This window comes from Lutjanus erythropterus, chromosome 21 (genome assembly GCF_056507025.1).
Source record: "Lutjanus erythropterus isolate fLutEry1 chromosome 21, fLutEry1.hap2, whole genome shotgun sequence".
In the NCBI taxonomy this organism is placed as follows: domain Eukaryota; kingdom Metazoa; phylum Chordata; class Actinopteri; order Lutjaniformes; family Lutjanidae; genus Lutjanus; species Lutjanus erythropterus.
In genome coordinates, this window is record NC_139337.1 from 16,909,222 (window position 1) to 16,925,598 (window position 16,377).

The 16,377-nt window shown below is 40.0% G+C and overlaps 1 protein-coding gene across 1 annotated transcript; it reads right to left on the bottom strand.

Annotated features, from left to right (window-relative positions):
- Positions 1-2,160: 2,160 nt before the first annotated feature.
- Positions 2,161-8,563, bottom strand: pi15a (peptidase inhibitor 15a). Its single transcript, XM_084747455.1, has 6 exons — positions 8,437-8,563; positions 8,027-8,334; positions 6,814-6,932; positions 4,534-4,666; positions 4,329-4,444; positions 2,161-2,959 (listed from the first exon to the last, which is right to left on the bottom strand). The coding sequence occupies exons 2-6, from the start codon at positions 8,288-8,290 to the stop codon at positions 2,824-2,826; spliced, it is 768 nt and encodes a 255-aa protein (XP_084603581.1). The 5' UTR covers positions 8,291-8,334; positions 8,437-8,563; the 3' UTR covers positions 2,161-2,823.
- Between the last annotated feature and the right edge of the window lie 7,814 nt (positions 8,564-16,377).

Consider the following 16,377-nt stretch of genomic DNA (forward strand, 5'->3'; position numbering starts at 1 on the left):
TCCTTCTATGCTTGTCCCTACCACAACCCTCTCCTACTTTCTCCATCATGGTCTGACACAAAATCTTAAATCTATAGATCAAGAAAATGTCTTTTCCCTTGCCAGCTCTTTAGATTTAGTCTGTCTGTCTTGGTGCTGACACACATTTTCTCTTTCTGCTTCCAGCATTCCAGTCAGCTCCCTGTCTCTCCCTCTCTGTAAGGTCAACGGTTTCATTGTACAAACTCAAACAAGAGGGTCCCCTGAAACCCTATCAGTTGTCTGTTCATTTGTGTAGACATGAACAGACGGGGCCAAAGTCAACCTTCTCTTATTAGGATTCAGACGTCGCCCCAGCGTGTTTTCTCTTCTCCCTCTCGGCCTTTGATTCGCAGGACGTGGGACTTTGCAAATGGCACTGTTTTAATTGAAAGTGAAAACTGAGAATCAAAGAGCCGGGCAGAAACTCTAATCAATATCACATTGAGGAAGAACACAGACAATGGACAATGACACTGTTTGGCATGAGGCAATTCATGGGTTGAATTATACAGAACAAGAAAGAGAACAATCAAAATAGACCTTTTATTACAAATACAAAACACAACAGGAAAAGCGCAGTTCATTGCATAAATAGCTTGTTGTTAATGTTGATTTAAATACAGTCAGTGCGGAAAATGTTTTCCTATTTCAATACGTTAATTCCCACCAAAGCTTGCATGGATTGTTGTTTTGTAAATGTCTCTGTTACTGATGATATGTCCTTCTCAGTGTTAGATAGTACCAAGAAACTGTCCCACTTAGAAAAGAAATTCTGATGCATTTGCCAAGTTAAAAAGTGTTCGCTTGCCAATATTTTGCTAGTGCTTCGTTCATAGAAATGTACCAAGTTAATTTACATCTTAGTTAATCTCCTCCAACATTATCAAAGTTGACATGCAAGTGAACCATGTTCAATACTTTTTAATTGTTTAGATATATTTACAATCCTTTTACAAAACAATAAAAAATTACTATCAATTAAATATTTTTTTCCCATATAAAAATGAATAACTTACATTATACTTGTTTAAAGATAGTCAAGATATGATGATTATCTACATGTACAAAAAAATAATAATTTCTGGGTATTTTGGAAATTTACAAACAATTAAGGTGCACTCGAATGCCTAACACCAAAAACCAAACTACATCAGTGATCACAACAAAATATAAACAATGGATTTGTCCAATATATCAATATCTTGGTATACAACATACCAATATAGCGGGTACAAATATGATTATAAAACAGATATGTGGGTCAGATTTATTGTATGTGCTCTCTGTAACATAAATATTACATGAAATATGGATGAAACCTGTGAAATGCCTCGAGGTATGAAACATCTGTAATGAAACACAACCAAAACAGTGCAGATTAAAACTGCAAAAGCACTGTGTGAATGTTAAAACAAAGCTTTTGACAACAGAGGCGCTATCTATGCTGACATCAGGCCTTTAATTAAAGACCTCCCAATCTGTTTCTTTTCAGTTTACAGTAAGTGCACTTTGTCCAACAAATTTTTGCCAATTTGTTGCAGGACACAAATGAAAATCGCAATAGAGTTGTGTGGGGTTGAGTACCAAAACCCAATATAGCACCGGACTGGCTCACAATGCAGATTTTGGTGCAGCGTAGATGTCCAAGCTCCCTACTGACATTCTCCCCTCAGGTGCGGACGCTACAAACAACAGAAGCATCACTACACTTGCCATCCCCAGTCAACATTACAACACTCCTTCTATGGCTCTGGCAGCAGGAAATGTTAGCGTACCGTTAGCTAGTAGCTATCTTAAATATAATTACAAAGACAAGTTAAATGTTCTAAAGTGTGGCTGTACTTAAGTTGTCTACTGACACAGATGCTCTCTAGAGTGGACGCCACAACAAACTTTCCTCAGGTTAGCAAATATAATCATATTTCTGCAAATAATTGCTGAAGTTTGAAGCTGGGGTTTATAAAATATCACAAATACAAACTCAAAATGTATCTTGCTGTTAGTATTGTAAGTATTATTTAATGTTAAATTAGTGTAGTTCAGTTCGGGTTCTATTTATTGTGATTATGTGAATTTCTACATGGGTCTGGCAGCAGAGTACGTTAGCTTAATGTGTGTAACTAGTAATGTATAAAGACAATTGTGTGTAGAATACTACTTTTTTTTTTAAAGTATTTGTTCAGGCAATGTTTAGGCACCGGTACCATTTTAAATGTATTGTTTTAGCACCAATATCGGGGAAGAACCCCAAACGATACCCAACCCTAGACTTGAGTATGAAGCTTCTTGTACCTATGGCAGCTACAAAGCTGACACCGGCAGCGTAGGTTTTACCCTCTGAGGTCAAAAGCTTTGATCTTTATATCACAACATTCCTGTGAGGGCAGAGCACACAACATGAAGGTGTGATGCCCGTAGCACCAAAGTGAGCAGGTTATGAGCAGCTATGATCTTGTTATGTCCTTAATTACCACATTGTCAATGGTCAAAGTGAAAACAAAAGTGTATGCAACACCACTTACAGTATATACTGTGTTTAAGGTCCCACTCCTACACATAAATTATATTCCATCAATTAAAATAGTCATAGCAATTCTGGTACAAATGACATTAATTTACAGTTTATTTACAAGTCATCAAAGCTAAATTGTCTGCTGCCTTCAAATGTATGTTTGAGTCTTTAAATAAGCCCATATATACAAAATAGTGTGGTCCACGACTGTTGTGCAAATCCTTACGGGATGAAAATAATGTCTCTGTGGTACTGTAGGTTGTCAGCTTATGTCGAGAGGAAACCTGTGTTTATTTGAACCAGTGCAGGTAGTTCGTCTTGAGAGCGGGAAAGCACATGTTGTTGCTGCAGGAGCCCCCGTAGCTGGGAGGGCAGGCGGAGCAGGGCACGCCTACTTTGTAGGGAGCCTCTCCAATCCAGTTACCCCTGGAAGACAAAAACATGTACAGGGTCAGTGGATTTTTGTAAATTTTTAATTTTAAAATAAAATTTGAACTTTAATCAGTATATCTTTCCTGTCTAAGGGTTATTCCAACACCAATAGCAGTATTGGAAAATGCCTCAGATGCTGCCTAAAAGGCTGGTATTGGTATCAGCAAATACACAAGTCTATGCACTGATTTGATTTGACATAATTTGTTAACCCTGAAACGGGACCCTGTTACTTCCCAGCAGTATTCAGTTTGCCTTTTTTTCTACTAGACGTATTATAATAATATAATATAAGATAACTGAATACAAAAGTATGGGATCATTTCTCTGTACTGGCTGATATGTAAAGTTAAGATGTTGGAATCAGTATCAGAAAAAAAAATGGTATCAGAACATCTCAAAAATGGAGGAGGAACATGAACAATTCATGATCAGGTATTTTAAAGAGGAAACTATTGATGTTGAAAGTTCAATCTGCCATTGGAAATTGACAAAACAATCTCATCTTCATGCTCATTTAGGAGCTGCTCTGAGGAACTCTCAATCATATCACACGATCTTCATCTGGAGATAAAAACTGTATTGTCCATACAAGGAGTTCAATAAAGGACAGTACTTATTACAACAAAAATACACTTTATACTTTAGCTTTTTGAAAGGCAATTGTAAGCAAAGATGGAACTTTGAATATGTAGAATTACTGCTGATGAAGATCAGGTAATACGATCGATAGCTCCAGAACAGCTACCAAATGGACGTCCAGGTATGTTCCAATATCACCATCATCAGAATGTCACTTATATAGAAATCACAATGTGGCAGCAAGTGAGAAAGCAGAATTCAGATTGTGTATGTACTGTAAGGTGTATATTAAATTCTGAATTATGTCTTGACACCTTCCAGATTCAAGACGTCTAGAAGGAGGCTTGCGCCTGTAAAACAGAGGCCACGTCTCCTAACGCTTAAATAGGTCATCAGTGTCCTGAGCCTGTTGCTCTTACATGTGTCTCAAACCAGTGGGATTAAAGAACCGAGGTCACAAGTCAGTCACAAGTCCAAACAGGCTTTGATTCTTGGAATTTTTTAGAGATCTTTTCTTCTGTTTCGTGGTACTCTGGAGCTTTGGTAATGCAGTACCGGTTCACGGCCTTGTATCGAGGTTATCTGAATCTCCCTGCAACATGGGTGGCATTTCACAACTCAGCACAGAACAGAGCGGCCTGTGTCGGGATTAAGCCTGTCGTCACCCTATCGTCATCAGGTTAACAGGTTCACTAGAGTTAAAGAGCTTCCTTACCAGCATGCAATTAACACTATACAAAACAGTACAAAGGAAACCGTACAGTTAACTGTCAGTACTTACTTAGGTGAGTAGTTGCAAACTAAATACGTCGCCCGTTTCCACACTGAACCCCATACGTTCATATTATGACATGTGTGAACAGCACAGCCGACTTTGTTGGATGTTGCCCACACCATCTGCAAAAAAAAGACACCACCAATTAACGCCATTGGTAAAGCAATTCAACCGTGTCACATGCAATACTGACGTACATCTGTCTGTGTACCTGTGTATAATGGGTGCACATGGGTCCATAGCATCTGAGAGGGCACCGAGGGTTGCAGTCACGCGGGTATGGGAAAGAGTAATCTTTGACCTCATCATACCACGGCTTCACCAGCTGAAGAATGGATCGATAACTGTGAACGGAAGACAGACTGTATATGTCACAGCTGATGATAAGGAGCTAATACAGGCTGAGATTCTCATCAGATTCAAACCTTGATTATGTCTGAAAGGAGAAAAAGGTCGCTGCAGGTCTATTTAGGGTTCAAGAAACACAGAAACCTTTAAGATACTGACTTGGATCTGTGCTTCTGAAAATCAGAAATACTTAAAAAAAATAGTATCTACAGGGCATAATGTTGGCTCAGTGGTTAATTCTGTCAGCTCACAGCAAGCAGCTCTTGGGTTCAAATCTCAGCCCCTATTTCATATGCAGCATTTGTAGTTTTCAGTTATTTCCATGTTTGTTTGCGTTCCTTCCCCGTGCCCTCCAACAGCTACTGTGTTGCCACCAGCTATTAGTAAATGTGATTAGATATGTTTTCACGTTTCTTCCAAGTCATTTATGGTGTTTCAGGGATGGTCACGCTGGCCATGATAACAATGAAATGACCTAAGGTTCTGAATTACAGTATACGGCGTTACAAAACCACATTCACAATTAACAGACTGGCCACAATCCGGGGCATCAACAGGGGCATTTTGCAGATGTGACAGCCTTCGCAGCCAAAAAATTTTTAGAAAGTAAGTGAAAATTCTTGTTTATTTTCAAAATGACCAGATTTATTTGTAAGATAGTCAAGCATGCTCTGCTGCACAGCAAAGTGCTCACTTGCTTTAGACATGAACAAAACACAGAGGGACATTAGTCAGACAGAGCCAAATGACTCCAGCCCCCAGTGGCCCTGAATATGAATAAATGGCAACACAACATGTATGCAATGTCTAATTTAGACTTCAAAGGTGGCTTGAATTATTTGGTTGTATCATGGCACAGGCCCTCTGAAAAACTACATCCATCTGTGCACAATATTCCTTTTTTTTTTTTTTTTGGCATAGCAGTTGGCATGTATTTCCAGAGCTGGCCCAATGCATAAGCGAACTGTTTAGGGCACCTGTGGCCACCAGATGGCCCCAAAGAGCGACTGAAATGCCCTAGAAGAAAGCTTGAATGATTGATTGATTTATTTATTTTTAGCATCCAGAACTGAAAATATACAGTGTAACACTGAGATCTGTGATTTTTGTTCTCCCAGGTTTCCACTTGTAAATCTACAAAATGACTCAACCGACATAGTGTCCCTGTCTTTATAACCTTATGGATGCTGTAGGATTGTGTTGTGAGAGAGACATGACTTTGCGGAAAGCGAAAAAATACATTGTGAGTTTTGCTCAAACTCACATCACATTGTCACCGTCAAATGACAGCAGTACCTGGTTCTGACTGCCAGAGACTAACACTGTTCTCTGAGAGGAGGACGGCCTGGGTCGGGGTACTTTTTCACATACTAAATAGGCAATCATTTCTTATTTGTCTAAGTTGCCAAAGACTCTAGGCTTACATTGATATAATCTACAAAGTAACACAGCTGCAACTAATAAAAATAGGTGAAAATAGGTGTGTTAAAATTACAATAGAATGATAAAGCATTTACAATAGTCAATATCACTCGTGATATGAGGGGGCCCAGTTCAAACTCTGCTCAGGGCCCCATGAAGGCTTTTGCTGCCCCTGTGTATTTCACAGAATAATATTAGTAATATAAGCACATGAACTCCATGGGAAAGTTAGTTAAACTAGACCAACTATTCTTATTAAGTAAATCTGAGTATTGTTATTGTATTTTTTCTTCAAGTCTATAGATTGTTGTTACTACGTTGTTTTAATGTTGGTTTGTTTTTAGAAAATAACCTTACTATAGAACTTTCCCTGTGAGGAACAGTCAGAATAAGGATTCCCTTGAGTCTCATGTTGCTCCTCAATAAAATCTTAAAATGTAAAACTCGTGAGGGTGCTCTGTGTTTCCAAATGGAAAGTCAAGACCCACTGAAGGGATGCGCCTTTGTCCTCATGGGTCATGGCTGAAAACACAACTTTTGTTTATTTGAAGGGTCACAGGAGCATTCCTCAAGCAGTCACCAGGTCACAGTGCAAAAACCTTTAGGAGAAAGAAGAAGGGGGAGCTGCAAGGCAACGACCATGACTGCTGAGAGCGAGAGTCATCCCTGAAAGGAGCAGCAGATGTCGGGGAGGGGGAGGGGGGAGTCAAAGGTCACTCACCGTCCTGTCCTGACGGAGAGGTTTTGACCCAGGAACCTGAGGAGGTTGGGCGGCCCGTGCTCCCACAGGCACGCATGAGCCCAGTCCTCGGCTGTCTTGGCCAGGGTTTCATCCCACACCTAAACACACACACACACACACACACACACAGAAACCCATTACATAACTGATGGAAAATATCAACAGCAGATCTTCATTCAGCAGTGAGATGTGAGATAAGAGTCGGCGCTTTGTGAGCTCATAGCACTGCTACAGGTGTTACCATGGCAAGACGCAGAAGTCATCCATCAAATCAGTTACATAAGTGGAGAAAGTTGGTTGCCCAGTGTCCCATGTAACTCTTTCGCTGAATAGACAGGAGGTTGGATACTAGATATCAAACTTGTCAACAGCCACACTTGTGCATGGTTTGACTTGGATGGATTGTGACTGGAGGAATGAGGAGTGACTTCCTCCGATTACTTCACCCTACAGTAGTTTTGTCAAGGGAAGAGACCCCTTCATTGCAACTAGAGAATGGAAGTGCTGCCAATTTTAAACAGAAAAATGTCAGCTCAGACACTGATTTTGGAAAAACCTTTCAAAGTACTTAAATGAGCATTAAATTGTCTCTCTCCATAAAAACAGACTTATTTTTCAGCCGAAAACCCTTTTAAAACAGAATTCGCACAATAACACACATAAACTAACAGATCAAGGCAGCGATTAACCAGCAGTTCCCCTGCTCTGCAGGGTAAAATGACTGATTTCATCTATGGAGTTTGGTTGGTTTGGAGACAGCAATATTTGGCTCATATAACGGTAATTTAAATAGAATTCAAGTCCAATTTAGACACGCAATTTGCCATCATTCTATAAGTGACCACTACTGCTGTGTCCAGCAGACTACTGGTACCATACATGACCCCTCTTCCTTTGGAAGTGACTACTTTGGTGGTCTACTGCAGAGCAATCTGTTCAACAGCTGAAGGTGCCAAGAAACTTACAGGACATTTGTCACTTTACTTTCTTAAAAATCGATTAAAGTCATGCAAGAATTCTCCATCACATCACTTATTTTACTTGATGCATGCAGTTTGGTCACTAATAGAACCTATGCATGATAATAACTGAAAAAAACATCGTTATAAGTAATTAAATTAGCTATATATATCATGCATTGAGTGGAAATACATGCATCTCTTAATAAAAATGAATTAAAACTTTCACTCACCATATATTCCATGTTGGATGCTGGTGGAAACACCCTCCCTCTTACTTTGTTATGGTAATCAAGGATGGCAAGCATGTCGTTCTGACTGATATAGCGCTTCCTCCTGATCTTTGAGCTGGTCATGGTGTCTGTTCCGTAGCCGTGCGCTGCGCCAGGATTGGTGAAATTGGTCGTGGACACAGCAGCAATACTCGTTGCCAGTGCACTTGCTCCACATGATATGCACAGAAGAATCAGGTCTATGGCAAATAACTGAGGTTTCATCTTTAGTCTGAGGAAAAAGCGGACAAAATATCCCCGGGACTGATCTGAAAAGAAAGCAAGAAGACAAACTTAAAAGTACTGCCGCGGTGCGCACAAATTGCACTTAAGACAAGCTTCAACCAAGCTCCAAACCTCCCGTGTCCTACCGTCTCTCTGCAGCAGCGGTACCTTGTGCCTGCGTTGCCAAGGCTGTATCACCTCAGTGAAGGGTTGGAGAGAGGGAGGGCTGCAAGTGGTGGAGTTTTTGCGCTTTGCTAACTTTGCGAGTCCGTCTTTGCGGGTTTTATATGTTGCAGTGGACGCTGCAGGAAGTGCGCCTGCCTCGGAGGTAGACGCACGGCCCCTCCTTGTCACCTGAAACACTACACAGCTTAATGTTTGGTCTCTGCAAACCCTTTCCCGGCAAATCTTCCCCAGTTTCATCATGACATCTGCTTTAGGTTTGCGCAGCTGCAGGACGTGAAAGGGCATTTGATTAATAAAGTAAAGCAAGGAAGATGGAGCATATTAGATGACTATTAATGGCTTTTTCTGGGTTCTTAAAGCAAAAGTTAAATATGATACAAGCCTTTATCATCCATTCTTGGATCAACATGGACTTAATTTAATATTTGATATTTTATCTTCAGTCTCAAATAATTGATTGAATTAAAGAGGTAGTTATTTGAAGTGGAGCTGTATTAAATACTTATACTTAAATACTATGTTGTCAGTGCCTGTTGATACACACCCAGTTTGGAGAAGCATCACCTGCACAGAGGCTAAGCAATGAACAGCTGTGGACAGGGTCAGCAACAAAAAGGTATTTTAGCCACTTAAAAAAGGGTCCATCTAAAAAGAAGTCAATAATTTTAAGTGCACGCTATATTTATTATATTTTCACTGCTTTACTTAGCCATCACATAGCCTTTTCTGATGGGAAACCATCACTATATAAGCCAAATATTCCTCTCCTTTACCCAACCAAACTCCACAGGCAAAAGCAGTCGTTTTACCTCAAAGAACACAGGACTTGTTAATCTTTCATTGCCTCGATCTGTTAGTTTGTTTGTGTTATTGTGTGACCTCTCTGTTTTAAAAGGATAGTTCGGATCCACTGAAGTCGCACAAAAACAGAAAAAAACTAAGAGACTGAGGCTGCGGTTGACCAGCAACTCCTTTGCTCTGCAAGATAAAATTACAGATTTCGCTTATGGGGGTTGGCTGGTTTGGAGAGAGTGATATTTGGCTGAAATAACAGTGGTTTCTTGTCAGGGCTGTCTGACAGCAAAGTAAAGCAGTGAAAATATTCTAAATCTAGTGTATACTTAAACAGATTTTTTGGTGGACCTTTTATATAAGTGGCTAAAATATATTTTAATTGCTAACCCTGTCCACAGCAGTACATTGCTTAGCTTCCAAGCTGGTACTCCTCTCTGCTTCTCCAGACCTGGGGGCATGCCAACTGCCCTCTACTGTAGTTAATACACTGACTATCAATAATTATCTCATACAGTCCCACTTCAAACAATCTGAACTATCCTTTTTAACTTGAAGTGCTTAATAGTTCTCTGTAATCAAGCTGTCAAATCGGCTCCATATGCAGGTGATAAAATTTGCGCTCCCCACGTGCTCCACTGGTCACTGGTCAAGACATCCACATAAACTCATGGGTGGGAGGCAGCCAGCAGTTTTATGAGTCAAATCAGTCCGAGAGCTGAATCCATGTGTCCTATCAGTCTTCTTTGTCGTATTCATTATACTATAAAGATTACACTTGTTCACTGTGTGGCTCCAGCTGTGTGGTTTGCTAGAGCAGCTGCAGAGCCAAGAGAGAGAGAGAAAAAAAAACTTCTGCAGGTCATCATTTTCATTGGCAGCTGGTGAACAAATTAAAGAAACGTGACGCAGGAACAATTTTCCTCCCCCTTTTTCCTCTCGCTCTTTCTCTCCTCCTCTCTTGTTGCCGACAACTGGTGCTTTCCCAAAAATCTTCTTGGAAGTGATGGACTTTTCAGGTGCTGGAATTGGTGGAAGGGATATATCACTCAGAAGCGGTGCACGGCAAAGATTTTCTCCTCTGTTTCACTCAATCCATACATTTCATCTCCGACGAGCCACTTCTAGACTACTCTCTTCGTCAATATACTGAGATTCACTGGGATGGAAAGTCAGAGGTAGAGAATAAATCATGACAGATTAGCTGAATACTTCTGCTTCCTAGACCTGATCCACTGCTCTGCTTTAATGCCAGGACACCAAGCAGAAATGCATTTTTCCTGTTGACTCTTGAATTTAACAGGACAAACTTCGAGTTCAATCAACTCATTAAATTAAGTTTCAAAACATGATCAGCATGTGAGCAGACTTCCCAGCATGCATTTCAGGCTTAAAACTCTCCTGAGAACCTTCTTTTTTTATAGTTTGAATTTTAATACTTAGAAAATCTAAAAGGAAATCAAATTTGTTTGAAATGTTGGTCAGCTGTTTGTTCAACTTAATATCTCAAGCCTCTTGAACACGTTTTGTCAAGTACAACTGAATCAGCATCAGTACATATTCAAATTAATAAAACTTGAAATTTATAGTGTTTATTTTAGAACATCAGAACTTATAAATGTGTCATTCTAACTTGATGTTTGTTAACTTGAAATGATGAGTTGACTTAATGTACTGAACTGAGTTCAATCAACTCATTAAACAGAGTTTCTAAAGAAACATGATCAGCATATTAGCAGACTTCCCAGCTTGCAATGTTGTTAAAACATTCCTGAGAGCCTTCTTTTTTTTGAAGTTTGAAGTTTCAAATTTTGAAAATATAAAAACAAATCAAATTTGTGTGAAATGTTTGACAGTTGTTGGTTCAACTTAATATCTCAAGCTTCTTGAATACATTTTCTAAAGTACAACTTAAATAGATGTATCAGTGTTTATTCAAGCTAACTGAACTTAAAATCTCTAATATTTATTTTTAGAACACTTATAAAAATGAGTTCTTATAACATTTTGTCTTTTGCTTGGACACCAACTTTTTAAAGTTAAAACAAACAGTTTATATTTCCAATGTATATGTTTAAAAATTAAAAATTAGCTACCACAGAAGTACAGTATACCCAACAACCTACAGTATTTATCCCATTCAATTTGAGATATGATGTGATTTTGTTTTCTTTTTTTTCTGTTATGACTGTGCACCATCACATCTGCTCAGTATTTTGACTCATCCTCTCATCTGGTATCAATAGTCCGGCCACTCTCCATCCAGCACGGGCCGCCAGCCAAAGATTTCTGATCGACACGGTGCTGAGATCCTATCCTTACGTTTATAGCCACATTATAGTCCATATCATCAGATTAGCTTAGCCGGCACCTGTTTCACCACATTTCACACTATCTTTGTGTTTATTTGGCCATAAGCGTCTGATCCAAGACTAAACAATGGAGTCAAAAGTTTAGTTTCATTGTGGAAAAGCAGGATTGAACAGAATACTGTACTTCCACTGTATGTCTCTCTCCCCCTCTCTGTCTCTGCCCCACACACAAATACACACACACAGTTTCTTCACGTGCAGTCTCCTCAAGGCTCCAGATGATATTCCCTCAGTCTCAGAGTGCTGGTCCTTGTTTGCGCAGTGAACCCAGTGACTTCGAGAGAGGTCGAAGCATTATTATCATATTATCACAGGGGTAATTAGGGCATTATTTGGGGCACATGCTGCTCTGAGGGGCCTTGGGTCTGTTTTGGAAAGGCATTCTTTTTCAGACAGAGCATTTATTTACCTACAATATATTGTTCCAAGTTTCCCCCATGTTTCCCCCCTCTCCGGAGGCCTCTCAGAGCCCAGTGTCGATGCCAGTACAGCAGAGAGAATGAGGTGCAGTAGTGAGCAAGAGGGAAAGCAAAGAAGAGGAATAGCCTACAGACCATAGACAGACTCAACAAGTGTTGCATTGGTTAGGTTTTTAAGGCAGAAACATTCACAACTCAAGCACAGAAAGACTTTGAGTACATAGAATTTGTGTGTTTTCATGTACATTTGCGCAATGCACGTCGAAAACAATAAATCAGCTGTTTTTCATGCAGATTAAAGCAAGTAAGTGTTATTGGACAGTTTTTGACCCAGGTCTGGAGCACAGTGTACTGTCCGACAATTCAATAAGTAACAAAATCTCTTAAGGATGGCTCCTCGCTCTGTCCGCTATTCCAGCAATCAAAGCACATGCTGTAGACTCCAGCTCAGCTGTGCACTCCACCCAAGGCTATTGTTACTGCGCTGGCAGAATCCACCGTGCATGGGAAAGTCACTAAGAGATCGGCAGCATGTGAATGGATGGATGGATGAAAAAGAGGTCTGATAAGACCAAAACTTTTGAAATCACTTTGAAAGATGTGGTCAGAAGTTGTTAACAAGACTGCTGTGATGGTTTGTAGCCTGTTTGGATGAGCACTTATCCTGTCTTCGTGTGGTGTCGGAGTAATCGAAAGAATTAGTTCCCATCTGGGAAAATGCACGCCCCCTCAAGTCGGAACAAAAATTTGGAAAGTCGGGGAATATTGCTGCATTCACATGCTCCTTGGATAGTTCCATCTCCCAAGTTCGGAAGTTGTTCTTCCGGCCATCGTATATTCATGAGCTTTTAAGATGTCATGTGGAAACAACATGGACGCTGCATCAGTACATTCCCTTAGACCACTAATATATTACTAACAGTTACAATGCAATACCACATTACCAATAACATGAGCAAAAAATAAATAAATAAATAAGTGAACTAATAAATCAAACAAAGTTTCTGAGTTGTTGCTCTGACATGACACCAGTTGGGAACTAATTTTCACAATTATTCCAACACCAAGTTTGCAATATGGTATTAGGTTGTAACTGTAGGTTAGATTAGTTAGGAAAGTTATTTGTTAGCATTAGCCCTGATAACAACCCAGGTACAAATGTATTCAGCATATAACATACCCTTCTCTAAATAGCATCATGTTTTTTCCATATGAACTATTCCCTTTAATCTGCCATGCCAAGTTATGCAAATATAAGGAGTTTGATGAAAGAGAGGAGGCCTACTTACTACTATCAGTTTTACACTGTATATTGTCTTTTTGAAAAGCAATTGTATAGGGGCGGCTTTGGGGTTGGGAAGTCGTGATGTCATGAGTTAGTTTTTCTTGGCCAAGGGGCAAAAAGAAATAGTGACATTTCAAGAGTGGTTTACATTGGTAAGGAGCCCAGGCTCTAACTTTCAAGCTGTCCAGGCTGCTTTCTTCCACACACAGCTGTTAAACATTGTATCAGTGGAATATACAGTTACATAGCAAATACTGTATGTTTCACACAGTCTGCTAACTTACAACCACGCGAAGGCTTGTTGACAGTGAAAAAACCTGCGGGTGAGAAAGCTTCAACCCCGTGTCCCCGTCAGAAAGTTCAGGAGTGGATTATTACTCCTCCCTTGTCCGAAGAGTAACAAGCACAGTAATTAAGTCAATAAATATTCGAGTCCTCTGATCAAAGAGGGCCCTTGCTGAGCTTCAATTTAATTCAAAATTAAATTCCTGCTGTGTTTAGACTGTATATACACCAAGGTGCTAAGATAACATCTCTGATAAAGTAACATTTACTGGCTACAATGCCAGCTGGTACTGTACAGTATTACTGCTGCGAGATCACCCAATATAACCTGAAGCCACATAGGCTTGTATTTACCGAATAGCGACCTCCACAAACATGACCGTAGAGAATCTATTCCAGACTGGATGTTTTCGCTCCGTTGTTGTCTAGATACAAGTCTGGCTGTTGTTTGGCCGCTCTAAGGTGACTTTGTCCCCCACCTCGGTCACAGGAAGGAAACAGACTTTAAAGACCATTAAGGCAACATAAAAAGTAAACAGCAAATGACAGTGAAAGCCACTGAGGTTCAGATTCAGCAGAATTCGAAGAACCATTTTCCCTCCAGCTGAGGTAGACCATTCCTAGAAGAAGTTGACAAAAGTTTAGAGGCATAAGGGAAAACAGAAAAACTAGCAAGTTGTTGCACCATTAGCTTTATGCAAAGGCCCGTTAAAGTGCTTCAAACAATCTTGACAAATATTACCTCAGCAAAACCTACACAATTAAACACCCTTCTTCCCGAAACACTTTTTAGAGTGTGGGAAAAACCTGAGGGATTATAGAGCAGGGAGCTTTTCTTCAGAAATAAGTCGCTCAGCTTGTGTATCTATTTTTGACATGTTACATTCCTTTGCCCCCAGATATTCTCACCCATCTATAAGACATTTACAACCATCTTTGATGCTCAGGCCTTGTAAGACTGGACAGAGACGTGGCTGCGGTCACACACAGACATTTCTCAAGAGGTTCAGATGTCAGCTGAGAGAGAGACAGGCAAACATGAAAAATCCAGCAGGACCTAAAGTTATGGCTAAGACGTTTTATGATGTATCTTCATGACAACAGGTAACAAAAAATATCACCTGGGACTCAGGAGTGTGCTGCCAAAACCAAAACAACCTATATAGAGACTTCTGAAAAGCTGTGATCCTTGTGGAGATTGTGTGCCATTACCTGATGGCACATATAGTAGAAAGACGCAACATTTTTAAAGCAGAAAACACAGTTTTGCCTGTGTTACAGCTTTAACAGTGTGTGTCCTGCTAGCTAGGTGCCAGTTGCTATACGTTGGACACATCAGAGAGTGAAGATGGAAGTCATGTGACTAAAAGCAACGTAAATAGAACTTTAATATTACCTCGCTAATGAATATGATATCAGCCTGAGACACGTCAGCTATGGTTGTTGTCTTAAAGTAAAGTAAATAACTCCTTTGATTCCACGCAACTTAACAATGTCATCAAGATACATGTTTTGTTATCGTTTTAATGTGACAAAGGCCTCTAGCAGCATAATTCAAATATAGGAATATTTATGGAAAATAGTTATTCACTTTCTTGCCAGGAGTAAGATGATGCTTAAGCCAGGAGTTGGTCAGCTTAGCTAAACAGAAACAAAACAAGAGACAGGGGGAAATAGCTAGCCTGAGTCTAGTCAAAAGTACAAAAAGTCACAAAATAACACATTATGTCTTGTTTGCTTTATTTGTACAAAAATCAGAGAGTAAAATACAACAATCTGTGGTTTTATGGGGGCAGCTTTTGTGTCAAAGTTGCTAATTTCCCACAATCCAAGACTATATGCTAATCTTACAGTCTTGTGGCTCTGACTTTATATTTAGCAGACACATACACAGTATAAGGTCAGTGTCTATTGCACTCAAGTCAAAGTTGTTGGTTGGAAGCAGCTGAAATCTCTAACTTTCAACTTCCAGATGGATTTCTCCCAAGTTTACATGTAGGAACTCCAACTCTTGGTGGTGTTGCATTGTACTTTTGCTAGTATTATGTTGATAAAGTTGAGTTCCAAGTTGTGTGGAATGCAACACAACTCTTTGCTAAAGGTGCATTTCCCAAAATGTAAAAGTATTCTTTCAAGTTTTCCTGCAGTCAGCTCTACCAAAGTGCAGACACTCCTGCGAACCAGCCAAATCTGTCTCCTGAGTGCAGATTGGTTGCTGATTGTTCTGATAAAGGTGGATTTCTTGTGACCTGCCTTGGCCTGTTGGGAGCAAAAGAGATGGTTAGATGTATGCTGGCTGGCTGGCCGGTCGGTTGGCTGGATCAGGTTGTGGCTGGGTAGGCCTGGAGGCAGTCTAGACAGCAGATGAGCAATGAGCTGGGCCCTGGCAGACAGACCTTGTGGCTGGAACTGTCTTGTGCAGGGCAGAGCCTTTGGGACTCCTGTCATTGGCAGAAATAATAGTTGCACTGGACCTTCCTGAGGTTGAGACACCTTAGCCTTTGTAAATCTAATACATGCCTCTAAATGATGATGTTTAATACAAGAAAACTGAAAACAGACCATAAACTAGCTGTTGCCTATGTCACTGAAGTCCATTGTTATACCTATACCTTCTGATCCCTGTTCTGAAATTATTAGCTGCAGAAATCTGCTTTTCCTATAATCAAAATTTTGCCCAGAATTTATGATTCGACTGAAGTTCTCACAACCACTCCCAAAGAAGTGGTCATGATCACAAAGTGAAAG